General features: G+C 42.3%; 4 protein-coding genes and 1 long non-coding RNA gene across 5 annotated transcripts; all 5 read left to right on the top strand.

Moving 5' to 3' along the window:
• Positions 1-1696: 1696 nt before the first annotated feature.
• Positions 1697-2777, top strand: LOC115663702 (cytochrome b561 and DOMON domain-containing protein At5g47530-like). The gene is made up of 2 exons (XM_056321564.1): positions 1697-1797; positions 2276-2777. Exons 1-2 carry the CDS (start codon positions 1697-1699, stop codon positions 2775-2777), a joined length of 603 nt encoding a protein of 200 aa, XP_056177539.1.
• Positions 2778-8895: 6118 nt separating this feature from the next.
• Positions 8896-9971, top strand: LOC130141016 (uncharacterized). The gene is made up of 2 exons (XR_008818963.1): positions 8896-9125; positions 9654-9971. It is a non-coding gene; the product is annotated as an uncharacterized LOC130141016 (long non-coding RNA).
• Positions 9972-13533: 3562 nt separating this feature from the next.
• LOC115680619 (cytochrome b561 and DOMON domain-containing protein At5g35735-like) lies at positions 13534-15187 on the top strand. Its single transcript, XM_030604438.2, has 3 exons — positions 13534-14274; positions 14393-14644; positions 14769-15187. Exons 1-3 carry the CDS (start codon positions 13534-13536, stop codon positions 15081-15083), a joined length of 1308 nt encoding a protein of 435 aa, XP_030460298.2. The 3' UTR covers positions 15084-15187.
• A 1426-nt stretch (positions 15188-16613) lies between these two features.
• On the top strand, positions 16614-21068 carry LOC115680730 (threonine--tRNA ligase, chloroplastic/mitochondrial 2). Its single transcript, XM_030604562.2, has 8 exons — positions 16614-17115; positions 17593-17739; positions 17891-18038; positions 18550-18803; positions 18967-19344; positions 19661-19969; positions 20233-20433; positions 20574-21068. The coding sequence occupies exons 1-8, from the start codon at positions 16768-16770 to the stop codon at positions 20832-20834; spliced, it is 2046 nt and encodes a 681-aa protein (XP_030460422.2). The 5' UTR covers positions 16614-16767; the 3' UTR covers positions 20835-21068.
• A 985-nt stretch (positions 21069-22053) lies between these two features.
• LOC115680629 (exopolygalacturonase-like) lies at positions 22054-23866 on the top strand. The gene is made up of 4 exons (XM_030604447.2): positions 22054-22248; positions 22340-22648; positions 22825-23340; positions 23433-23866. The coding sequence occupies exons 1-4, from the start codon at positions 22063-22065 to the stop codon at positions 23685-23687; spliced, it is 1266 nt and encodes a 421-aa protein (XP_030460307.2). The 5' UTR covers positions 22054-22062; the 3' UTR covers positions 23688-23866.
• The last annotated feature ends 2785 nt before the right edge of the window (positions 23867-26651 follow it).

The following is a 26651-nucleotide window of genomic DNA, read 5'->3' as shown; positions in this document are numbered from 1 at the left end:
TACATCTCCAACTCTCTCTCTCTCTCTCTCTCTCTCTCTCTCTCTCTCTCTCTCTCTCTCTCTCTCTCTCTGGGATCAATTTCTCAAATCAATCTTTTCCTCGGCATGTTAGGATGCTTATGAGCGCTTTAACGTCAGAGATCAACTCACAAACGACATAAAGGTGTGCACTACAGTTCTAAAGAAGCCTAGAGGTTCCTTCCCTTATGCAAGCACGTAGTACAAGTGTGTTCTTCACATCGCTCTGCTAGGTATGTTTCGCTTGTCGATTTGCTTATTCAAAAGCCATTGCTCAATTGTTCATCGAGGATGTTCTCAATTTTGCTCGCTCTGTACTTTATTTTTCTCTAGGATCGCTACTAATAATTTGTGTAGTGATTGATTTGATGGTTGTGACTTTCATTAGGTTGATGCTAGTTCTTGTTCGTAAGCTAGCCGACAGCTCTCAATGGAGGACGAGGAAGAGAGAAAAAAAGAAGTGGAACCGTGTGAATGGTTATCGATGAGCTACCAACCAAATGGAGAATTGAATGAAATGAAGACGTCAATTGAAGAATTGCATAGTTAATTTTAAATTTTGAACCTAATCTATCTTATAAACAACCTCATTAAAAAAAATCTCGAAATACTTTTCTTTTTCTCCATATATATATATATATATATATGTGTGTGTGATGTCTTAATATTGAATTAATAATCTCTTTTCACGTTGCTGAAATTGCCATGGCTTCCTCCTCTCTTGGCGGCGGCGGCGGCATGACTCGGGCCTTTTGTTTCTCCTTCGAAAACCCTGATCGAAGAGACTCAAGAGTTGCCATATGGCGGCACGAGAATGTGGAAATTGCCATATGGTGGCGGGTGGATGATACATGTGGAATATGTACAATGCTAGAAAGACATGATCGCAAGCATGCCCAACCGGAGTATATTAAGGGGGCAAATTATGCCGCGTCTTTTCCATTTGATTGCTTGCCCGCAGCATTGATGAGGTTCAAACCCTTCAAGAACTACAAATCGAAAAGGGCCGAATGTAAATAAAAAATGCACAATATTTCAATAATGACACCAACTTAACTAGGCTTAAAACGAAAACTTCAATAATAATGGGGATGGTGCGCAGTCATTGCGTGCCTCGTGTCGCCACGTGGGCCTCCCTTTCCATTTTTTTTCCCTTGCGAAAGGGAGGTAGCTGCTATAATAGTTTGGCCCTGTGCAATTCTGGTCGCAAGCATGTTAATAGCGTTTAGGTCTTGGAAGAATGTTCGACCTTATAACCTTGCAATTTAATGTAAAACTTCTTTTATGGGACAATTTCGCGACAAGTCGTCAATAAATATCTTATGTATATCACTTCACATTCCTTATGAGATATGCTAATCATCATTTTAAATCACCTTACAGTTAGAAATTCACCGAAGCCATTCTAAAGGACGATGGAATGTCAAACACATCTTGTTTGACATGATATTTTATGAGATGACACCAACCCTTCTAAAATGTGCTGGTCTCTAGACGGTAGAGTATCCGGCTAACTCCATAGTCGTTCACACATACTCAGACAAGAGATCGGCCTTGGTCAATGTCTTCCTCACATGGAATCATAGCCATACACATGCATTACAATAATTTGTCCTTGCACATGTAATTAATAATAAACAAATAATTACTCGCACTTCAACCGAGTTAGAAACCGTAAATGGAAGTGGGTATCACTGGCATGTGGGTATACTCGGCATGTGGATATACTCTGCATGTGGGTATGCTCGACAAGTGGGTATACTCTGTAAGTGGATCTCGGTAAGTGGATATACTCGCAGTAAGTAGATATACCCGGCATGTTGGTATCCTCGGCAAGTGGATCTCGACAAGTGGGTATACTCGGCATGTAGATATAAGCGTCATGTGTATACATCTTTATACAAATATACACATGCAAATCAAGCACAGGTATGAGAAAGGAAAAGGAAAAAAATCTTGAATTCAGATCAAATTATGGAAATAACACAAAGTTGTGTGGCTCAGTCACGACTCAGATTATATTCTCCATGATTAGCTAGCTATACATGTACGTACGTTTCGGTGCAACTAATTATGACACAATCGGTCGACAATTGATAGTATCTTTTGATACTTGATCTATAAATTGAAGTACCCTTCGGTCATAATCTCTTGAATCCGATCCAAACTCGAATGACCGATCACCATGAACAAGTCATTGCACCTCGTAGTATTTGCCTCAATTCTGATCTCTCTATGCTCTCTGTCTCTCGCTCAGACCTGCCAGAACTGACAAGTTCTCGAACCAAAACACCTACACGAAATGCGTTGATCTTCCGGTCCTAAACTCATTCCTCCACTGGAACTACAGCACGTCGCACCAGCTCGACCTGGCGTTCAGACACGTGGGCGCCACGGCCTCCGAGTGGATCGCTTGGGCCATCAACCCATTGGGACTCAAAATGATAGGTTCTCAGGCCCTCGTCGCTTACCAAAGACCAGACGGACCGTTCTACGCTTACGCGTCGCCGATCAACAGCTACGACACGGAGCTGCAGGAGGGGAGATTGAGCTTCAGCTTCTCCGCGCTGTCGGGGACGTTCGCGAACGGCGAGATGACGATATTCGCGTCGCTCCAGCTGACGAGCGACGTGGTGACGATCAACCAGGTGTGGCAAAACGGTCCCTTGAATGGCGGCACACCGGCTATACATCCTAAGACCCCGGATCATCTCGCGGCGCTGGGGATTCTGAACCTTGTCACCGGCGCTGCTAGTTAAGTTCGTCTTGATTTAGGCGATGGCTTCAATGTGGTTGCTTATGTACTCGAGACTTTAGCATTTGTAGAAATGCTCGAAACTTTGAACAATAAGAATGGTGGGTTATGAAGTGCAATGCCCGGAATTTATATATATTTTTCTTTCCTTTTTATTTGATAAATTTCAAGAAATGTCCTTTTATTTCTCGTTTTTTATTGACATTTCTTCGGTAAGCCATATACTAACCTTCTTAGAATTCATCTCACTAAAATTAGAAGCAAATTCTCATAAGGAATGGTGCTATTGCTCGAGCTGTTAAATTATGTCCATTGCCTTTATCTTTCGATGGGCTGTTTAGCTGCGAACTAGGAAATTCATATTCTTTTCAAGTAAGAAAGGTAGCCGCTATTTTCACCCTCAGCTCGGGCTCCCTACACTCTTTAGAGTTAAAAAATGACAAAATAATCAAAGTTTGAACACGCAGCAATGGTCCGCTATGGATGAGCGACACTGACGATGCTTGAACGCATGCCACCGTGGACGGCCAAATCTGAAGCTGGATGTGAACAAATGGCTTTTATTTCTTCTCTCACGTTCTAGTGAAAAGGAAAAATGAAAGCCAATCAATTTAAGACCCTACTCCCTTTGCCGTCTCGATTGAAGAAGGTTCAAGCTCCTTGCTTCACTTCACTCACTCGCCATCAACTCTTCGCATCTCGATCGATCGAAACCCCTGGCAACCACCTTCTCTGTTAGAAAGAGTCAAAGTTGTTTTTTTATGATTTTCAATTAATGGCTAGTCGTGTGTTTCTGTTACACTTAGTGGGTCCTGGAGTTTTGGACTTAGTTAGCGCATGTTGCTGCACACGTTCACCATTTTGAATCAAAGTAGTTGCTATTTTTGTTGGGATCTCTTCTGTTGATGTACAGCCTATAAAACGGCTAAGTTGTTAATTTCAAGAATAGACGAATGCAGTAAGCATCTTCAACCAGTGTGTCTCTCCTTTCTGGGTTTCTTTTTGTTGCTTGCAAAGCACAGCCATCTTCTGCATTTTTTGTATCAGACGTGGTATCGAGCCAAGCAGCAATCATGGCCACGATTCCAATTTTGTCCAACCGGCAATCCTCGCTTTGATGGTCATTATGACCATTGGAGCATGTTGATGGAAAATTTTCTAAGGTCCAAAGAATTTTGGGAAGTTGTTTCTTCTGGAATTCCTGAACCGGAAGAAGGAGCCACGTTGACAGCAGCACAGGGACGGCTCTAGAAGCAGTTAGGTTGAAAGATCTTAAAGCCAAGAACTATCTCTTTCAGGCCATTGACAGATCTGTCTTGGAGACAATCCTTTGCAAGGATACTTCCAAGCAAATATGGGATTCTATGAAAAAGAAGTATCAAGGCTCTGCAAGAGCAAAGAGGCAACAACTGCAAGCTCTTCGTACGGAGTTCGAAACGCTACGAATGAAATCAGGGAGTCGGAGTCACAGATTATTTTTCAAGAATGATGGCAATCGTTAATAAGATGCGAATCCACGGTGACAAGACGGAGGATGTCACCATTGTTGAAAAAAATTCTTCGATCCTTGAATCCAAAATTCAATTTTGTTGTCTGCGCCATAGAAGAAGCTAAGGATACTGAAGAACTTTCAATTGATGAACTGCAAGGTTCTTTATTGGTTCATGAACAGAAGCTCCAACACCAAGATACGGAAGAACAAGCCTTGAAGACCTCTACTAATTTCCGTCATTCTTCAAAGAACAAGAATGAATAATGGTAGAGGGAGAGGAAGAGGATTCCACCAACGCAACAGCAACATCAATCCAAGAATTGTAGGCTCTTCTTCTAATGATGCACGAAGTGGAGGTCGAGGTTGGTATGCAGGTGGTTTCAAGCCAAAACCAATAGATAAATCTAAAGTTGAATGCTTTAGATGCCACAAATATGGACACTACAAGTCCGAATGTCGAACCAATCTTAGTCGACATGTGGAAGCAACAAATTTTGCTGCAGCAAATGAAGAAGAAGGAGAGAAGCTCCTAATGGCATGTCAAGAGAAAGAAATGTCTTCACCAAATTTATGGTACCTTGACACTGGTTGTAGTAATCATATGTGTGGCAACAAGGAGGCATTTTCTTCTATCGATGAAACCCACCGCACAAAAGTGAAGCTTGGAGATGATTTTGCCATTTCAGTCATGGGAAAAGGTACTGTTCAAATTTCTTCAAGAGGGAAAATGCAGACCATTAATGATGTTTTCTATATTCCTGAATTGAAAACAAACCTCATGAGTGCTGGCGAATTACTTGAGAAGGGGTATGAAATTGTATTTAGAGGTGGAGTTTGCAAGATTTATGATCAGCAGCAGAACTTGCTTGTTCAAGTTGATATGACATCAAATAGAATGTTTCCTCTTTACCTTCATGATTCTGATCATGCTTGTTACGTGGCAAAATTAAAAGAGGAAGCATGGATATGGCATTTTAGATATGGGCATCTTAATTTTGGTGGTTTGCGGACACTATACCAAAAGCAAATGGTGGAGGGACTCCCTGCTATCAAAATCCCATCAGAAGTTTGCGAGGATTGTGTTGTCAGTAAACAACATTGAGCTCAGTTTCCACAAGGCAAGGCGTGGAGGGCAAAAAAGTAGCTTGAGTGTAAGGACCCGGGGTCTACACTGTGTAATATTGTCCGCTTTGGGCCCACTGACCCTCACGACTTTAAAACGCGTTGTCTTGGGTAGAGGCGCTCTCTGGCCCTTCCTCCCCCAAGCCCAATATTGTCCTCTTTGGGGCGCAAGCCCACAGGCCAGACCCACCCCTCAAGACTTTGTTCTCAGCACGCAGCGGAAGCTCGTGTGAAACGCGTTTTAAAGCCGTGAGGGTCAGTGGGCCCAAAGCGGACAATATTACACAGTGTAGACCCCGGTCCTTACAAATGGTATCGAGCCGACTCCCGATCAAGCGTGTGGGGCCACAAGCCGAGGACGCCTGTGCTCGAAGGAGGGAGAATGTAACGACCCGGTCCGACGAGGCGGAGAGTGGTCGCCGGGGCGTAGGGCCTGGACAAGGAGCGGCTCTTGGCGAGCTTCTAGGATGGCAAGGGGGCATGTCTCTGTCCCACATCGCTTAGGGGGGGAGTCCTGGGCTAGTTTATAAGGCTTGGGTTCTCTATTCTGTGTAACGCGTTTTAAAGCCGTGAGGGTCAGTGGGCCCAAAGCGGACAATATTACACAGTGTAGACCCCGGGTCCTTACATTGAGCTGGTTCATTCAGATCTTTGCGGTCCAATTTCACCGGTTTCTAATGGAGGTAAACGATATCTGATCACATTCATTGATGATTTTAGTCGAAAGGTGTGGGTGTATTTCTTGCATGAAAAATCAAGCTTTTGAAGCATTTAAGAATTTCAAGAGTCTTGTCGAAAAGAAAGTGGCAATCCAATCAAAGTTCTTCGAACCGATCGTGGAGGAGAGTACAAGTCTCTTGAGTTTGATGATTTTTGTACGAAGCATGGAATTCGTAGGGCAACTTATCATGCCTTATACACCACAACAAAATGGTGTATGTGAGAGGAAGAATCGAACCATCCTCAACATGGTGCGAAGTCTATTGCGAAGTAGTGGAATTCAAGAAGTTTTGGCCGTAGGTCAGTAAATTGGAGTGTCCATCTCTTGAACAAGTCCCACACTTGCTGTTCTGAATATGACTCCTGAAGAAGCTTGGAATGGACGAAGGCCGACGGTTGGTTACTTCAAAATTTTCGGGTGTATAACATATGCCCGCGTTCCAGATCAAAAAAGGAAAAAGCTTGACGATAAAGGAGTAAAATGCATCTTTCTTGGTGTAAGTGATCAAACAAAAGCTTACAAACTCTATGATCCTGTGACCAAGAAGATTATAATCACCGTGATGTAGTATTTGACGAAGAAAATTTCTGGCTTTGGAATGATCAAGTGAAGGGGCTACACCAATTGTAGCTGATTTTGAAGAGATTGGTGAGGAAGACCAACAACACAATTTGGTCTCGCCGCAATGCTTCGACCCTATTGAAACAGGAGCAAGCAGCCCAATTCGGAGATATTGCTGCAACACATGATGAACGCCCCCAACGTCACCGACAAAGGCCAGCATGGATGAGAGATTATGAGGTGTCTGGAGTTGATCAAGGTGAAGATCCGTTAACTCACTTTGCTTTGTTTGCAGATAGTGATCCAATTACTTTTGATGAAGCAGTAAAACATCAAAAGTGAAGAGATGCAATGGATGCTGAAATTAAAGCAATTGAGAAAAACAATACTTGGGACTTAACAAATCTTCCCAAAGGCCACAAGACTATTGGTGTCAAGTGGGTCTTCAAGACAAAGCTGAACAAGGATGGTGGCATTGACAAATACAAGGCGCGTTTGGTGGCAAAAGGCTATAGGCAAGAATACGGAGTGGATTACAAAGAGGTGTTCGCGCCAGTTGCGAGACTTGACACAATTCGATTGGTGATTGCGCTAGCAGCTCAGAGATCGTGGTCTATCCATCAGTTAGATGTCAAGTCTGCCTTTTTACATGGTGATCTCCAAGAACAGGTATTCATTGACCAACCTCCTGGATATGTGAAGCCTGGTTGTGAGAATAAAGTATACAAACTAAAGAAGGCTTTATATGGATTAAAGCAAGCTCCTCGAGCTTGGTACAGTAGGATTGAAGCTTATTTTTTGAAGGAAAGCTTTACGAAGTGTCCTTATGAACATACTTTGTTTATTAAGGTTGATCATGGTGGGAAACTACTTCTTGTATGCTTGTATGTAGATGATCTCATCTACACAGGGAATAATGGTGCCATGATGGAGACATTTAAGCAATCCATGATGCATGAATTTGAGATGACAGATCTTGGGTTAATGCACTATTTCTTAGGCATTGAAGTTAATCAATCTGCAGCTGGTACATTTGTTTGCCAAAAGAAATATGTGCAGGAGATTTTAGAGAAGTTTCAGTTGAAGGATTGCAATTCAGTTGCCACACCAATAGAGGTTGGATTAAAGCTCACCAAGGATCCTGGTGGAAGGAAAGTGAATAGCACTATGTACAAGCAAATTGTGGGAAGTCTCATGTACTTAACAACAACAAGGCCTGACATCATGTATGGTGTTAGTCTCATCAGTAGATACATGGAGAGTCCCACCGAAAAACATCTTCAGGCTACAAAGCGTATTTTACGCTATTTGAAAGGGACATCATCTCTTGGGTTATTTTACAAGAAAGGAGAAAGATCAGATTTGCTTGGTTTTACTGATAGTGATTACGCTGGTGATATGGATGACCGAAAAAGCACTTCTGGTTATGTGTTTATGCTTGGTTCAGGGGCTGTCTCATGGTGTTCAAAGAAGCAACCAATTGTTACTCTTTCGACCACTGAGGCTGAGTTTGTGGCTGCCACCTCGAGTGCTTGTCAAGCTATTTGGTTAAGGAAGATTCTTGGAGAACTTCGGTTTAAACTAGAAGAAGCAACGACAATTTTCTGTGACAACAGTTCAGCCATCAAATTGTCAAAGAATCCAGTTCTACATGGGAGAAGCAAGCATATAGATGTGAAGTATCATTTCTTGAGGGATCTTACAAAAGATGGTGTGATTGATCTTGTTTTCTGCAGAAGTGAAGATCAAGTTGCTGATTTGTTCACAAAACCTCTTAAAATGGCCACATTTCAAAAGTTAAGGAAGCTCCTTGGAGTTTGTTCGATGGATGCCTCAGATTAAAGGAGAGTTTATTTCTACACATTTAAACCGATCACTTGTAGTATCAGTTTAAGGGAGGGCATGTTAGAAAGAGTCAAAGTTGTTTTTTTATGTTTTTCAATTAATGGCTAGTCGTGTGTTTCTGTTACTTAGTGGATCCTAGTTTTCAGGACTTAGTTGGCAGCATGTTGCTGCACACGTTCACCATTTTGAATCAAAGTAGTTGCTATTTTTGTTGGGATCTCTTCTGTTGATGTACAGCCTATAAAACGGCTAAGTTGTTAATTTCAAGAATAGACGAATGCAGTAAGCATCTTCAACCAGTGTGTCTCTCCTTTCTGGGTTTCTTTTTGGTGCTTGCAAAGCACAGGCATCTTCTGCATTTTTTACTGTATCATTCTCAAATCTCCCACGGAGTCGGGCCTCTAGTCTCTCGATGACTTCCTCTCTAGCAAAACTTACATCTCCAGGTCTCTTTCTGGGTTCAGTTGCTCAATTCGACATTTTCCTCTGCATGTTGGGATGCTTATGAGCATTTTCTTGTCAGAGATCGGCTCACAAAGGACGACATGTAGCAGCGGACGATATGAAGCCTAGTGGTTCGATTCGTTCGCTTATGCAAGCAAGTGGTACGAGTGTGTTCCTCACATCTCTTAGCGAGATTTGTTTTGCTTGTCGACTTGCTTGTTCAAGACTTATAGCTCAATTGCTCATCGAGGATGTTCCCGATTTTGCTCACTCTGGACCTTGTTTTTCTCTAAGATCGCTACTAATAGTTTGTGTAGTGATTGATTCAACGGTTGATATTTTCATTAGGTTGATGCTAGTTCTTGATCATAATCTAGCCGGCAGCTATGAACGGAAAACGCGGTAGAGAGAGATGTAAAAAAGAAAGAAAGAAGTGGAACCGTAGAAACCACAACTTGGGTTGTTTTTTCATTCGAACTCTCAAGGGGCTATATGGATCTAAAGTTATGGTGGAAATAGTGATCGTTATAGGAAAGAGATGTTGAATGGAAACATTAGTATAAATGGTAAAAGAATCGAATCCGAGAAATTCACCGCCAGTTTACTAGCCATGAGTTTACCAAATGGTTTATCAAGCTTTAGAAGTGCTCCAAAAAAGCACTTGACTCGTCACTTTTTTCTTTTTGAAAGAGTAGTGCTTTCTGGGACAAAGGCAGAGACATTTCATTCCATGAAAGCCAAGGACCAAATCAAACATACCGTGTGGACCAAAGTTGGATGTGCGCTGACTCCACCGTACATAGCGGTGTCCACTTGGACATCCTTCACCAACCCAACTGATGTGCAAGTGCAGTGCAACTAGACCTAATCGATCCCCCATAATTGTCAATATATCCAATAAAAATTGATGTTCGGAGACGATTTAGGGCGGCGAAAATTTGTTTTCTTCAATCAAGCCAATCATGTTCGCATTGTATCATGATTAATTTTTATCGATCATGGTAGTCACAAAATGAATCTATCGATAGTTTTTGCATTCTTTGTTGATGCGACTTCATTACATGATTAAATGACTAATGAACATAGAACGGTTAAGTTATAATCACGCATTTATTCACCTCGCGTAGCGTCTTTGCCGACCGCCCTCCACCCACTCGCCACCTAACGATCGTCTCTTCTCCACCATTAATCAGCAAACTTCATCCCCCCGCCTCCATCGGTTCCCCCATCCGGGCGCCTCCCCCGTCGCAACCTCGTGGCCGAGATCCCCTGCCCGAGAATGATCCACGAAACAGATGCCTAGCTAACAATCATCGGAGACCGACGGGGATGGTGCGGGAATGGGCCGAAAGTGGCCAGAGGATTAGCTCGGCCGAACCGACACGGCAGAGCGGGACCTGATCAAAGATCCGAAAGTCCAAACACCCAAAAAACCGTGCTTTTCCACGGCCCGGTCGTCCCCTACGCCATAGTTTTTTCCAATTTTCTCAGCGCTTTCTGTCGTTCCATCGGCGAGTCAAACGCGTTCGTCCGGTCCTCGCAGCTTTTGCTTTCAAGGTTCTAAGTTCGACTTCCAACCCATGATACTTGTGCACGATCCGTACGAAGATAGAGGAAGAGCAACTTATTTTTAAAAACAAGAATAAGAAAAACGAAAGTGTCACGAGTTTAACCCATGAAGCATGCTACGATTTTATTTCAAATATTAAAGAATGACTAACCATTCTCCAGAAAAATTGAACATCATATATCCACTTTAGGTTCCTTGCCCTCTATCCGAAAAAAATACAAAAAAATCATAAACCTATTATAATGATATCAATTTAGTCTTAAATCTCATGATGATTTTTTAATGTAATTCTTTTAGCTAATTTTGCAGCAATATCACTGACGTGACACTTCTTTGCTCTAAGCTGTTATTGTTGACGCCTACGGTGTGAAATAATTTTTGTAACTTTTTTTTATAAATTTCATAAATTTTTTTCTTTTCTTTTTTTTTTTTCGTTTCTTTCTTTCCCTTTTTCCACTGAAAAATTAAAAAAAAGTTCATTGAAAATTTAGAAAAATTTTATAAAAAAATTACAAAAATTGTCCACATCAGCGCCGACCGTTTCACGTAGGATGATTGGCGTTTATGTCAGTGATTTCCAGCCAATAAGGACTACATTGATAAATTATCAAAAGTTTTTAGACTAAATTGGCTAATTGCAAAATTTAGATTTGCGTTGGCATACTTATAATAGGTTTATGGCTTCTTTTTTTTGGGATATTATCCCCCCTCTATTTTGCTATATCTTTCATTAGGTTAAGCTTTACGAGAATAATTAAGTGATCTTTGCCATTTTAATCAACTTTAGGTCCGTTTTCCCCCTCCAAACTAATTTTTTTTTTAAATTTCTGTTACTTCTTGATGATCCCGTGGAAATAGGTTCAAGATTCCTACCTTCTCAAAAGTGTTCATTTCGAAGGATGTTGACCGTGTGTTGTAATCTTCCTCTCGTGTGATTTAATGCCCGTGGTAGGTAAGACTTTTAGCCTTGAATTGAATGGGCAAAAGTATGGGTGAGCGATTCTAGGTTCCAAGTTCCTTAGAATTTGTACCCAAGGGTAACCTGGAACGTGGAACCTACCCTTGGAACCCTAACGATGCTACTCATCATGCGCCCGGCTTTAACAGGTTTTTTTTTCATTTTTAGTTAAACAAAACTAAAATGAATGCAATAGTACTGAACAAGCTTATCATTCACCAAAAAGAATACAAAAGACTATTTTTCTTGACATTATTATTTGAATAAATACAATTAAAATGAGAAGCCATTACGTGAATCTATACTAGGGGTGAGCGGTTCTATATTCTGTACAGGTTCTACTCGGAACCTACCCATGAGAATAGATTAATTATTTTTTGAAACTTGGAACCTATCCTATCACAGATTCCAGGGTCTACCCAAATTCTACCTGAATTATTAATTGAATGATTGCAGTGAATCGTCACCTTTAATGACCACCACTAGCTATTATTATCCATTGACCAAACTTATATTTAGACACATGAAAAATATGAAGCATTAACAAGTCATAAAATGAAAGCTCAGACTAATGATTTTAGATTATATACTCGTCATCTAACGCCATGAAACACCGCAGGATCACGGGAAGACATAGATCAAGAAAAAACACAAAAAAACTGATTTAAATTCCAAGTTCTAGGTTCCACCTATCGAGAACCTAGAACTTACCAGTCAAAACAGGTTTCCTAATTTTTGAAACTTGGAACCTACCCTACATATCTCGGAACCTAGAACCTACAGGTTCCCACCGGTTAGGTTCTCAGATTTCAGGTTCTATCCTAGAACTATGCTTAACTGTGTCCACCGTGACACCAAAAATCAAGTGACACATTTACCTTCCAACAAAATTTTGTCAATGAAAACCATTAAAAATCAACCTACATGGACGTCGGAAAGCAAACAACGTTGACATGGCGTTTATGTGGCTTAAGTGAAATAAAAATGATGTTGTTTTGATTGAAAAATCATTTAAAAGAACCTTGATGGAGAGTAAATGCGTCACATAGATACAAATTTGATTTTTTTTTTATGCTACAAGAAAAAAATCAGGATAAATATGCCATAATGGGCATAGCTTAGGATTTTTGATGTTATAAAAAAAAGTTCAAAGTAAGTGTGTCATAATAGGTATAATTTGAGATTTTTTGTGACTTTTTCCCTAAATAAAACTAGCTCACTCCACCCATTATGATCCAGCTATTCTAGCCCACCCCAAAAAATAATTTGCCACGTGCATGCGCACAGGTGATACCGTGAGGTCTCCGTTGTCGTATTTTCCCAAATTTCAGAGAGGACGAACCTCGTAATCTCGCGGGGTCCGCATGACATATTACTCGCCTTGGATGCTCGGAAAATTTCAAATGTTTTTTTTTTTCTAGACAAAAAAAACTTTCAAATGTTTTTATTACCTCGGAAGGGAGAAAAAAATTTATTTCCAGATGAGTTTGCCGAATTGACAAGCCGCGGCTTTATTTTGAAAAATATGAACCTCGAGGTTAATGTATAGTCCCCATAAGAAACAAAAAAGTCCCGAGGAAATGATTTTTCACTCGGAATATATCGGTTACTTCTTGGTTAATAATTTTGAATTTCTCGTGTGAACCCGAGAATTCTTTAAAATCAACATAGTCATAATTATCGAACCGGTAAGCAATGATATATCCCATGACGATAGTTTAAAAAAAAAAAAAAACAAATACGGGGCAGGAAACGACGCCGTATTGCTCCTTCCCACCTCCCCGGCTCGTACAAGTCAACGCCCGCGATTCAACGCCTTCGTCATTGCAATGCAGAAAAGTACAAGCTCCGACTGGTCGGTCGGAAAGTGGGAACGCCGCAGGAAAATTGTCTCCTCCCCTTCGCTCGTTCAGACGTCGACGACGTCGGAAACAATCCTTTCTCGGCACGTTCCGGATCTGTTGAAAACCACGAAATTCACACCTTGCTTTCACATTCATTTACGGCAGGAAAACCCGCACCAACGTGTATATAAACGCACCCGCCCATGTGCTCATTGCGTGCACGGTCAACAATCGCTGCTCCGCTACGAATTTCGCCAACCCCCACCTCGTTTCGCCTCCGAGAAAAACTCTTGTTCAGTTCCTCGAGGGGTGTCTCGAGAGCGACCGCCATGGACGGAGCTGTTGCGCTGCTCTCGCTCGCTCTGTCCTCTCTGTTCCTCGCTCCGTCTCTAGCTCAGACGACATGCCAGAGCTACGCCTTCTCGGGCAACAGGGTCTACGCGTCCTGCGTTGATCTCCCGGTGCTGAGCTCCTACCTCCACTGGAACTACAGCGAGACCTCGTACGTCGCCGACATCGCCTTCCGGGTCACCGAAGCGACGTCGTCCGACTGGGTGTCCTGGGCCATCAACCCCTCCGGCCTCGAGATGGTGGGTTCGCAGGCGCTCGTCGCCTACCAGAACTCGAGCGGGTCCATGTGGGCCTACACCTCCTCGGTGGACAGCTTCGGGACGACTCTGTCGCCAGGGAGCCTTAGCTTCGGGGTGACGAATATCTCGGCGGTGCTCGAGGGCAGCGAGATGACCATCTTCGCGACGCTGCAGCTGAGCAGCGGAATGACGACGGTGAACCAGGTGTGGCAGGTCGGCCCCATGGAGAATGGATCCCCCGGATCGCACGCGACGAGCGGCGCCAACGTCGATTCAGTTGGGACGCTGGACTTCCTGTCCGGGACCACTGTGGTGAGCAGCGGGTCGGGAAGCTCGAGGCAGCGGAGGAGGAATGTAAGCGGCCCACTAACTTCTGGAACTAGTTTTAGCATCGTTAGCTTTATTCGTTGGGAATTGTTTCAAAACACGAATCATTTTCATGAACGTTGATAAGATTTATATGGACTTGCAGGTGCATGGGGTGTTGAATGCGGTGAGTTGGGGGACACTGATGCCGATGGGGGCATTGATCGCGAGGTACCTGAAGGTGTTCCAATCGGCCAACCCTGCATGGTTCTACCTCCACGTCTCGTGCCAGGCCTCGGCCTATGCGGTCGGCGTCGCTGGCTGGGCCACCGGCCTCAAGCTCGGGAGCGAATCCTCAGCCAACAACAAGGTCCACGGCAACATCGGCCTCGCCCTTTTTGTCCTCGGAACTCTTCAGGTACGCTCAGAAGCTGCATCATGCATGGCCAAGCCAGATGATTTCACAATCAAAATTTGTCTATGCACGCGAACTCGACATGATCTCACGTATTGACAATTTGGCCGTGCTTGTGCTTTGCCAGGGATTCGCGCTGCTCTTGCGGCCCAAGAAGGATCACAAGTACAGACTCTACTGGAACATATACCACCACACGGTCGGATACACGGTGATCGTCCTGAGCATCGTCAACGTGTTCAAGGGGCTGGACATACTGGACCCGGAACAGAAATGGCGGACCGCGTACATCGGGATCGTTGCCTCCTTGGGGGCCAGCGCCGCGGTTTTGGAAGCTGTCACTTGGTACATCGTGATCAAGAGAAAAAAGACGGCATTTTCAACACCAAAGATCTCTCACAGCATGAATGGAGACGATGGTTATAGCAATGGCAGGGTATAGTACGAGATTTTAGTCATAGATTCTGATTTTTTTTTTCTGTTCAGCTCCATGTTGAGGGTCTTTTGGATTGACCCATATGATAGAGAGAGCCTATTATTTTTTTTCCTTATTAGGCTGATACATGTGTGTATTGGAGGTGGGCTGTCCATTATTCATGCATATTGGGTCGATCCCGTGCTTCTTTTGGCCTTTAGACTTCTGTTTTCTTTTCTTCTCCTTCATCGTTCCAAATCCGTTTCTAACGAAGATGGTGATGTGTGATTAGATTTAAGTAGACCCGTCAAACTGGTGGATCGGATCGGATTTGGGCCATTAAAGTTTACATAACCCATATATTACCCGTTTAATAGAATATGAATCATTTTGACACCCCCTAAATTTAAGGTGAGAGTGAAAGTCATTAGTTTCACCAATTAACCTAAATTTTAAGGAGTTCTTGGTGATGCCTTATTGTTAATTGAAAAGAAATTAAAAATATATAATGTCTAGGAGAAGTAGACTATGCTTATGAATTATGACATCAAAAGTTTTGGTAATGACACTGTGCCTTTGTCAATTGTCAATCTAGGAGAGGAGTAGGATTTCGCAGCCGCATTTGGAAATTTATGAACCAATTAGTCAGATACATGTACGGCAAGACTTTTCTTAATGTGATTAGTCTGACCTTAATTATTCTAGAAGCCATGATTATTACAAGGGAAAATTACAAATACTATCCTTGACTTTCAAAACATATACGTTTTTTTTTCTTTTCAATCGAGTTGCATCTCTGGCCCATATTTAATTTATCAAATTATCATTTTATTTCCAAACTACCCTCGGTCCAAAGAAAAAAAAAAAACCAAAGCGACTACTTGCCTCCTCTCTCTCTCCGATAGGCAGACGCACTCCCCTTTGTGCCTCAACCTCTCCACCACACGCCATCGTTGCTCCTCTCGAGGCCTGTACATAGGGATAAAATTGTGCAATAACTTTCATATGATGCTCACTTGAGGACCATAACTTTTTGTTTCGATCATTGAGTGCTACATTAATGAAAAATTTATCATTTAAGTGTCATTGGCGATTTGTGTTGCTGAAAAGTTTGAAGTGACATTTATTATAAATTAACCGATATAGCTCGTCGGAGCAATCCAATCAGCAAAAGCCCAAGAAACGACGTCATTTTGGCCCTATAAGTACAAATAAGAAAAAAAGAAAAAGAAATGGAGAAATTTCAAATAAAGGCTCGAAGTGCTCTCTCAAATATGGGCCCGAAATATATTTTGTGGAAAATTGACAGTAAAATTTAATGGAAATTAACGGAGGGTAAATTTATCACATGTATACCAGTTTTGGATTTTTGGTAGTTAAAAAATTAGTTTATGGCAAATTTGTCATATACGTACCAATTTAGAGTATTTTATGATCAAAATATTAATTTGGGGTAAATTTTATTATAAATGTATTAGTTTGGGTTTTTCGTGATGTTAATAAAAAAAAAAAAAGCATTCCTGGGTTAAAACCCGATTCGGAAATTCCTATGCAACCGTCGAAGGTTACCTCGCTCGCTCGCACAATCTCGGCCACACACACGAAGCACCACACAAACCTTTGCAGGTTCTCCGAGCAACATCAAGAATCAAGAATTTCAGCTGGAGAAGCATTCACTTCTCTTCTTGCTCCGCTCCGAGCGACGACCACCATGTTCGCCGTCCACAGAATGGCAGCGTCCCACACTCTCTCCTCTTCGGTCCTCCTCTCCAGCCCCTCCTCTTCCCGCGCGCCCCTGATCCCCGCCCTCTCGGCCGCGAAACGGCTCGTTTCGCCGGTCCCGAGGCGGTTCCCGGCGAGCGGGCTCGTGGGTTCGGGAGCTCGTAGCAAGAAATGGAGCGGGGTCTCTTGGGCGCGCTGCGCCGTGGCCACTGAGTCGGCTCGGTCCGCTAGCACGAGCCAAACCGAAAGCCTGGAAGAAACCCAGAAAGGAGAGGAAGAGAGGATCGTCTTGCCCACCAACGAGTCATCGGATGGACTCCTGCGAATTCGCCACACGGTATCGGAGCTCATTAAATGCGTTCAACCCTTTTGTTTGTTTATTTTTCTTTCTGTTTTTTTGGGTTGATTAGATGTGCTTGGTTATGTCTCTCTAGAATTCCGGGTTCGAGTGATGTGTCGTGAGCTGTGAAGTTACTGTTGTACTTTGGGATTTCAAAACTTGCGTCAAGTATGGGTTTTTTCAATGAACTGTCATTGAATTGGCATTTGGGTGATGTTGGTGTATCCGAAATGCTCCAGTTGACTATGCATTTAGTGGATGCTTTCAATCTGGTCAATAGTCAAGCTACCATTTTTCTTTTTCCTGAAGATGTCTGACTGTAAGAGATGGCGGATTCTCGAATTTTAAAATAATCTCAGAGTGGATCGCGGCGTCCATCGAGTTTGTACAGGATTAGACTTGATGATTTCGTGGATAGCTGATTTCATTGTGCTGTTCTTCTTATGACCAACTGCGAGTAGTGTTTGAATGCAGTGCGCGCACGTGATGGCTATGGCTGTTCAGAAGCTCTTCCCAGATGCAAAAGTGACGATTGGGCCATGGATAGACAATGGATTTTACTATGATTTTGATATGGAGCCATTGACAGATAGAGATTTGAAGAGAATTAAGAAGGAAATGGTGAGCAAAAAATACACAATCAATGCTGGTGTTTTTTCACTTTGCCTTTGTTCATTTCCAAGAATTGGTTATACTAATTGAATAATTGTTTGGAGATTATTCATTAATGTATGCTTTCAGGGCACGGATTTACTTCTTGCATAATCTGTAGGACTGTATCATTGGGAAAAATTTACCCCTTTTAAGAGAAGAAGTTTCCAGAGACGAAGCTCAGAGAAGAATCACGGAGATGAAGGAAACCTACAAAATGGAGATACTGGAAAGTATCGAGGAAGAGCCGATTACCATCTATCATATTGGTAAGCCTAGTTATTTCTTCAGTGCCTGCTCTATTTTGCAACCGATTTAGTGATGTCCTTTGGTTGTAATTCCTGGATCGTAATTATGCCTGTGACTCAAACTGTTTTTAATTTAAATAGGTCTCTTGTTTTCACCTTACCCCTTCGAGAAACCTTTTGACAGAAGCGCAATAAGTTTTGCACAAGTGAAAACTTTTCTCCTTGTTGAGGTGCAATTACACCCTTTTTCTACCCAGTTGACATATGATTGCATATTAGCATTATGCAACTGAAATTTGTGCTGCATGCTGTAGCTTAGCTGTACTATATAGTGCCTCAACCAGTGCGCGCGCGAGAGAGAGAGAGAGAGAGAGAGAGAGAGAGAGAGAGAGAGAGAGAGAGAGAGAGACTTGTTTTGCGGGTTATGTCATTCATAGATGTAATAATCTGCTTCCTTCTACATAGTTGGCGAGTATTCTTTTGTTCATTTAAATGTAGGAATTATTTTAAGTTCCTTTTGTGTTCTTTATAGGAAATGAATGGTGGGATCTGTGTGCTGGTCCTCATGTTGAATCTACGGGAAAAATTAATCGGAAAGCTGTCGAACTGGAGTCTGTTGCTGGTGCTTACTGGAGGGGAGATGAAAAGAGACCAATGCTGCAGAGGATCTATGGCACTGCCTGGGAGAACGAGGAACAGTTGAAAGCATATCTTCACTTTAAAGAGGAGGCAAAACGCCGGGATCACAGGCGCATTGGCCAAGATCTCGATCTCTTCTCCATTCAGGTAAATCGTTCTGCTAGACGCTATATTACTTCATATTTTGAACAAATGAACTTCTCCATATTTCATCTTACTGTTTATCAAAAATCTGAAGTTGGCGCAACAGTTTAATGCAATATGAAATCTTACTTTCAAATTTTTTGTGTCCCTCGATGATTATTTGCAGGAAGAAGCTGGTGGAGGATTGGTGTTCTGGCATCCAAAAGGGGCCATTGTACGACACATTATTGAGGACTCCTGGAAAAGGATACATATGGAACATGGTTATGATCTCTTGTATACTCCACACGTCGCAAGGGCACATCTTTGGAAGACCAGTGGTCATTTGGACTTCTACAAAGAAAATATGTATGACCAGATGAACATTGAGGATGACCTCTATCAGCTTCGTCCTATGAATTGCCCCTATCACATATTGGTCTACAAAAGGAAACGTCACTCTTATCGCGATTTTCCCATCAGGGTTGCAGAGTTAGGAACAGTGTACAGATATGAGTTGTCTGGAAGCCTACATGGCCTATTTCGTGTAAGAGGTTTCACGCAGGTGTGTCATACTGATCCCACAGGGTATTTAGTCTGTCACTTCAATTTAACTTTTGAGGTGTATTTAATTGCATGATATGATTACGAATAATTGCTTAATTGTTTATGATAGTGCTAGTATGTATTTAATTATCTTGATCCATAAACTTTAGGCCTCTTGGTTATAAGATGTCCAATTATGTATGGTCCTCTAAGAAGTGTAGGATGTCCTGTCCTTTTAGCATCATCTCTTTTCCTCAATTGGATTATTTATGTGAATGTCCAAAATAATGAACTTGATTAATTCAGGCTATCTCTATTCTTTTTATATTTGGTAGGATGATGCCCACATATTTTGTCTAGAAGATCAAATCAGAGGTGAAATCAGGGGAGTTCTGGACCTTACAGAAAGAATTTTACTCCAGTTTGGCTTTAGCAAATACGAGGTTAATCTATCTACCAGACCAGAGAAAGCTGTCGGGGATGATGATATATGGGACAAGGCTACAACTGCTCTTAGAGAAGCTTTAGATGACAAAGGATGGAGCTACCAAATTGATGAAGGTGGCGGTGCATTTTATGGTCCAAAGATTGATCTTAAGATCGAGGATGCACTTGGAAGGAAGTGGCAGTGCTCAACCATACAGGTAACTTCAAAGCAATCAGAGCTCAAGCAAGTTGAGTTTTGACGCAAGTTTAGATTTTGATAGGTTGGTTTTTGTCGATGATTCTCTTTGTGCTCACACGCACGCTTTTCAGGGTTATTTTGTTCAGAATGAGATGACTAGAAGATTAAAAAAGAAAAAGATGATGGTTACAATATGGTTGAATCTGGACTAAGTATTCATTTTATCTCTAGTATCTTGCTTGAACTTTTCATTTATCAGTAACTCCATTTTGTTATCTGCAGGTTGACTTTAATCTTCCCCAGCGGTTTGATATTACCTATGTTGACTCGAATTCAGAAAAGAAGCGGCCTATCATGATTCACAGGGCAGTGCTTGGATCACTCGAGCGATTCTTTGGGGTCCTTATAGAGCACTACGCAGGAGATTTTCCATTATGGCTTTCTCCAATACAAGCTCGAATTTTGCCAGTTACGGACAACCAGGTGAGAACTCAGCTTTTAAGAACTTTCTTGGCTATGATCTGTTGGTCATGCCTAGCTTCTGGAGGGTGATTCAACACCGTCGGGTCAATTTCCTTTGGTTCAGTCGCCCTTTAAAACTGAGTTGCTTATGTTTAATGCAGCTCGAGTTCTGCAACGAGGTGACTCGGAAATTGAAAGAGAATGGTGTTAGAGCTGAAGTTTGTCATGGTGAGCGCTTGCCAAAACTTATCAGAAATGCCGAGAAGCAGAAGATACCATTGATGGCGGTTGTGGGCCCCAAGGAAGTCGAAACTGGAACTGTGACTGTCAGATCTAGATTTGGCGGGGAGCTCGGGAGTATAACCATCGATGACTTCATCTACAGAATCACAAAGGCCAGCGAAAACAGAACCTTGTTTTGAATTTCCCGAGACTGAATAAGGAGTCGGCGGGCACCTGTTTGTTTTGCAAAGGAGAATACAACCGGTAAAAGAAACTGCGATATAAATGACAATTTGAGCACTGGAGGGTTATTGTAACAAATTTTGCTGTACATGTATTCCTTAGAATTATCTGTACATATTCCACTGATAAGAAACGGGTATCCATATCTTTTCGTGCTTCTAATGAACAATGCTACGTGCATTTGACCCTGAGTAGAGGCGATCAGCGCCAGCATGGCCGCGCAGCCCGCCCAGGCCCTAGAGGTAAATGGGCGGGTTCGGTCCAAGGTCTTACATGAGAAAGACTATCTTCGGTGTTGGCCCTGCTCCAAACTCCCTATGTGAATTATGATATTGGCGGACTCAGGCAACACATTAGGCCCGACCTTTGGGTCTGTTCGAATCCGCCCACTGATCTAACCTCTGACCCTGACATACTCCAAGATTGGAGGACTATTGCAATCGATGGAATTAAAAGCCGAGAAAAAGAGTATGACAATGTTTAAAAGCTGCTTATAATCCAATCTTCGTTGATTGCTCATTTTGATTATCTACCACTCAGTTTATCTTTATTTGCCAGTACCTCACTCCTTAATATAACATATCGGGTTTGCAGCTTCTGCACGAAACTTAATGCTGATTTTCTGCAGATCTTTCAGTATTCCTTCTTTCCATTATTGTGTCGTTAGTTCTTCTACTGGGATTGCTTTGTTTGCATTTCTTGAATCTGAATGTGTTCTTGTACTATCTGGGTAAGGAACAACATATTAAGTCCGGCAATGTTGCTCAAGCTCAAACTATGTTCGCTTTAATGATTCAAACTAGCAGAAATCTAGAGAGGAGAAGCTATTGAAAGTTCGGCAAGACTTCTGAAAAATTATAGAGGATGGTTCATTTCACGAGTCTTCCCCAATTCCCTGAGGAGGATGACAGATATAAGAGTTTATCAGACTCTATTAACGGGAATTTTATGGCCCTTGCACGTCTCTATATCGTCCATTTGCAAACTATTCTTATGCTTGGCCTCATTTAGCTGAAATCATTCTTCAACATCCATAATGTGATGGCTGGGGGATAAGTTAGCTAATAATAGCATCCCAGTTGAGCCACAAGAATTAAACCCTTAATTAACTTTGCGGCTAATTATAGTCCAAACTTCATGTTGTTTTGAGCTTCCACACTCGGATAAGGAGCATTAATCCGAGATATGAATATCTTATTGTTCTTAGTGACGGATTTATTGGGAGAAATGAAGCAGTGTATAGACATGGGCAAAAGATCAATTTTACCTGCTGCAATTGCGCTTCTGTTTCTCACTTCCACAGCAAAATCCCAAGTTTATGATGTTAGGAAATATGGCGCTAGTGGTGGCGGGAGTTCGGATATCACCCAGGTACGGGAACATCTCTGAGGCAATCCTTCTTGTCAGTCCTGTGGATATTGTGTGAATTGTGTTTGATGATGTTGTTTTTCTACTCAAAAAGGCTTTAGTTAGCGCATGGAAAGAGGCCTGCGCATCAACAAATGCTAGCAAAGTCATGGTACCGGCAGGGACATATGTTTTAAATGAAGTGGTCTTGGGAGGTCCTTGCAAGGGCTCGATTGAGGTCCAGGTCGATGGAACACTCAAGGCCCCTGCAGATCCTGCCCAAATGAAGACCGACGGGTGGGTCACGTTCCAGAACGTTGACCAGTTCACATTGTCAGGTGGCGGAACTTTTGACGGTCAAGGGAAAACTGCTTGGACAAAGAATGACTGCAGCAAAAAGAAGGATTGCAAGAACCTTCCTATAGTAAGCTTGTTTCGATCTTCATTTTACATTGTTAACTGCAGGATCATTGCACCTTTAATTGAAAACTTTAAGGAGTGGTATATCAATTTTTGCAGCCGAATAATCTGTCAAGTCTTTATCTGCAATTCTTGTTATATGGAGACATTAATTCTATCTACTGTGTTTGAAATGAATAGAACATAAGGTTCAACTTTGTCACCAATGGCATAGTCAAGGACATAACTTCCCTTGACAGCAAACAGTTCCATGTGAATGTTTTGGGCTGCAAAAATTTCACGTTCCAGCATGTTACCGTCACCGCGCCCGGAGATAGTCCCAACACAGATGGAATCCACATTGGTCGTTCAACTGGGATCAACATTATTGACACCGGCATCAAGACTGGGGACGATTGCATTTCCATTGGTGATGGCAGTGAGCAAATAAACATCACAGGAGTAACTTGCGGGCCTGGTCATGGCATTAGCGTAGGGAGTCTTGGAAGATATCCAGGTGAACAGCCTGTGTCGGGTATCAGTGTAAAGAACTGCACGATTACTGGCACGATGAACGGCGTTAGGATCAAAACATGGCCTAATTCTCCTGCTGGAAGCGCGACGGATATGCATTTCGAGGATATTACAATGGACAATGTCGGGAACCCTGTCCTCATAGATCAGCAGTACTGCCCATGGAATCAGTGCACAGCGGAGGTAACCAAAAAACCATTCTCCTGGGATACTTGCTATATGATCATGTGTTTGACCTGAGGTTCTGTTTTCAATTGTTCCATGCGATTTTTCAGGTTCCGTCCCAGATAAAGATAAGCAATGTCAGCTTCAAAAGAATCCAGGGAACTTCTTCAACACAAGTTGCACTTAAGCTTGCTTGTAGCAGCCGCTACCCGTGCGACAATGTGCAGATCAGTGACATTGATATCAGGTACCATGGTGCTGAGGGTCCCGCTACATCCTTATGTTCCAATATCAAGCCCATGATTTCTGGCAAGCAGAACCCAGCAATCTGCGCCAATGCGACAGGAAGCTCTGTTTCTCAGTAAACAAAATGCTTGTAACATGATGTCACATAGTTGATGGAGATTTAGACCATCTCCTACTGTTTCATGTAGGCTTCTAATCTAGCTACTATGAGAATTACCAGGTCAGAGTAAAATTAACGGCTGTAGAAATAAGAGATTTGCCTTGTTGTGTGATGATGATTTAATAAGTGAAGTTCTTCCATAATTTTGGCTGTTAAAGTCGTCATTGTCTATTTAAGGCATTAATTGTTCAGGTTTAAGAATGAAAAACGTAAGAGGTTCAGGTTTTTCCTCGAACTCTCCATACTTCACATGCACAGAATAGATATAGGAAGGAGGACAAACAGAGATCAAACATTATGCGCTTTTCTATGAGAACAGTTAGTTTGGTGCATGTTGTTGCGTTGTCACAGCTCTAGGCTTGGAGGGATTATCGTTAGAGAGCATGTCACATAAAACATGAACCCAATTATAAGATCGATTTGATCCTCGAGAATATCTTGTTCTCAAACTGTCACCCAGATACTTTCAGGACATTTGCTGCATCTTTTTTGGCACGCGCGAAATGATCTAAATATACTCAAACATTATGAACCGACCGTACCGTATCCATCTCAGTTCAACATTGTTCAAGAAGGAAGCATTCAATTCTTTGAGTTCCAGCGGACAACAAGAAATTGGGTGAATCTGAAGCACTTGCTTATCACATAAAAACCAGACATGTCACAGGAAAGACAGATTTTATGAGCGAACCCTCTCTAGGCCATAATCTAATCTTTTACGTCCCATCATCTTCCTTCACAATTCATGTCGGAGCATCCTATTCCGAGAGATGCCTTAGGAGAAGGCAGTCTTCTTTGTTTCGAATAGCTTGGTCGAGTTGCAATGTGATGAATTCGTCGTCGCTGAGTAAAGTGTGCCAAGATTTGCTTGCGCACTTGAATCTACAGACCGACTTAACAGGTAACCTGGACAGAATATCTACCATAATCTCATTCGGAAGACAGCCTAAATCAAAAGTCCTCACAGGTTTTTGCAACTGCGACATTTTTCGCCCCTCTGAGAGGATACTAGCTTAGACAATAAAAATTTATAGCCTTAAGGGAGACTTGCTCCTACCACAGTCGTATCTAGAGCTAAATCGTGTTATAAATGCAGAGATTCTTTTGACTAAAAGAGGCAAATTGTGAAGAGTATGTTGATAAATGTTTCGGAGACAAGGCATTGAAAGGTGCATCTGAGGAAGGAGCAAGCCAGTAATAACGAATCCGGAACTAAAAAAACGAAAGAAAAAGAGAAAATCCTGCTTGTTTAAAGGCGCAATCAACGCTGCACTATAACCGAATTCTCGAGAAACGAAGTCATTCATGCAGCCACTCCATATGGTGCATCTTGAGGCACCCGTGGAGTTACATAGAAGCTTCCCAGACTCGCAATTCCAACACTGTTCAATAAATGGTTAATTGGTCATAACACCATTGCGAAGCAAACTGTTACTGCAAAAGCCATAGGCAATGCACAGGTAGATTCTAATGAAATTGTGGAGTCCACAAAATCTTTGCCCTTGTTCAGCTCCAGGACATAATAGTCCTATCCTGGAATCTGCGGAGCGGTAATGCACATATAGTTTCTGGAAGTACTGCAGATGTTTCAAGAATTTTACGCACGTACATCGTTCCAGGGAAGTGAAAACATTGCATCAAGGTCGGCCAGCAGTCTCTTAAGAGTTCCTTAGAAGCTGTTGCTTCACTCAGTGTAAAATGGTCCCTTAAGGACGGCACAAGTGGTCCTTATCAGTTAGTCTTGGCAACTGCTTCCCAGCATCACCAGTACTCCAAGAGATGGGTGCCCCAACAGTCCCTAAATATTAACAATGGCAAGTGTACAGCCATCAGGGCAACGGCTAGCTTACTGTCGCTAGGGACCCTTGGGGATAGGAATTTAGGCTTTAGGGACGGTCTTGCCCATCCCCTATCTCTGTTTTTTAGCAGTGAATAATGTCGCTTTTAATTCTGGACGATTCGCAAATGAATAAACCACAACAGAGTTTCAGCGCCCTTGCATTTGTATACTGTAATTATTAGAAGCTTTGAAACATTTGCTTCATTACACTAAATAGATAGAAAGATCATAGAACACGGGAGCTAACTCTCCTTGTTACTTCGATGCCCTAAACTATGCTCCGAGAGAAGCTAATGCAACAGTGCAACAAACTAGTTCACTAACGCACACTAACTGCTTATACATATATCCACTCTCACTCATTTTATCCACCACACCACCGTGATCTTCTTTCAGCTTCATTACAAAGAGGAGGATCCTTCAACGCATACCGGTTGAGATCACTAGGACTCTCATTCCCTGAAGGCAGTGAAACCAAGCTCTCGATGTGATTAACATTTCTGACGGGCTGGAAGACACCAAGACTCTTGATGACCTAAACATTTGGCCTGCATACAACTAGCTCCCCATCATCGACATTCTTGACCACAACCCTCGATTTGTTGATCACGCATATAGGTCACATTGGCTCACCCTCCAGCAGGACCGAAATGCTTAAACCACGACTCCCCCACACCTTACTCCTTCATAACCCAACAGTCACAGGTCTCATACGGTGTGTAGACCATCAGGACATGAGATCCTGGGATCATAGATGATTCATGGAGGAGAATTTCGCATGCACGATCTGGATCCATTTTAGGCAGCGCTATCTCAGCAAAGTCATCATTCACTGTATCGAATCGAATGCAAGACTGTAGCACTCAGAATTTTCTTTTGCCATGACCTCCCCGTAGACTAACTGTTCTTTTCTTAAGGATTTATTTGCCCCACAATGTTGCTAATGGTTACCGGCAAAATCCTCCATGATACAACAAAGTCTCAAAATGAGAATACTAGATAGCAATTCTAGTATTTCTCCAAGGTCTCTCTAGGAAATAATTGAAAATGATGGTTGTAGTTTTCGAAAGAAGACTTGAAAAA

The sequence above is a fragment of the Syzygium oleosum genome, unplaced genomic scaffold (genome assembly GCF_021117445.2).
Source record: "Syzygium oleosum isolate NSW1041296 unplaced genomic scaffold, Sole_v2.1 Sole_v2.23, whole genome shotgun sequence".
Classification (NCBI taxonomy): Eukaryota; Viridiplantae; Streptophyta; class Magnoliopsida; order Myrtales; family Myrtaceae; genus Syzygium; species Syzygium oleosum.
The sequence above is the reverse complement of the archived record's forward strand: the minus strand, read 5'-3'. Positions and strand labels throughout refer to the sequence as shown.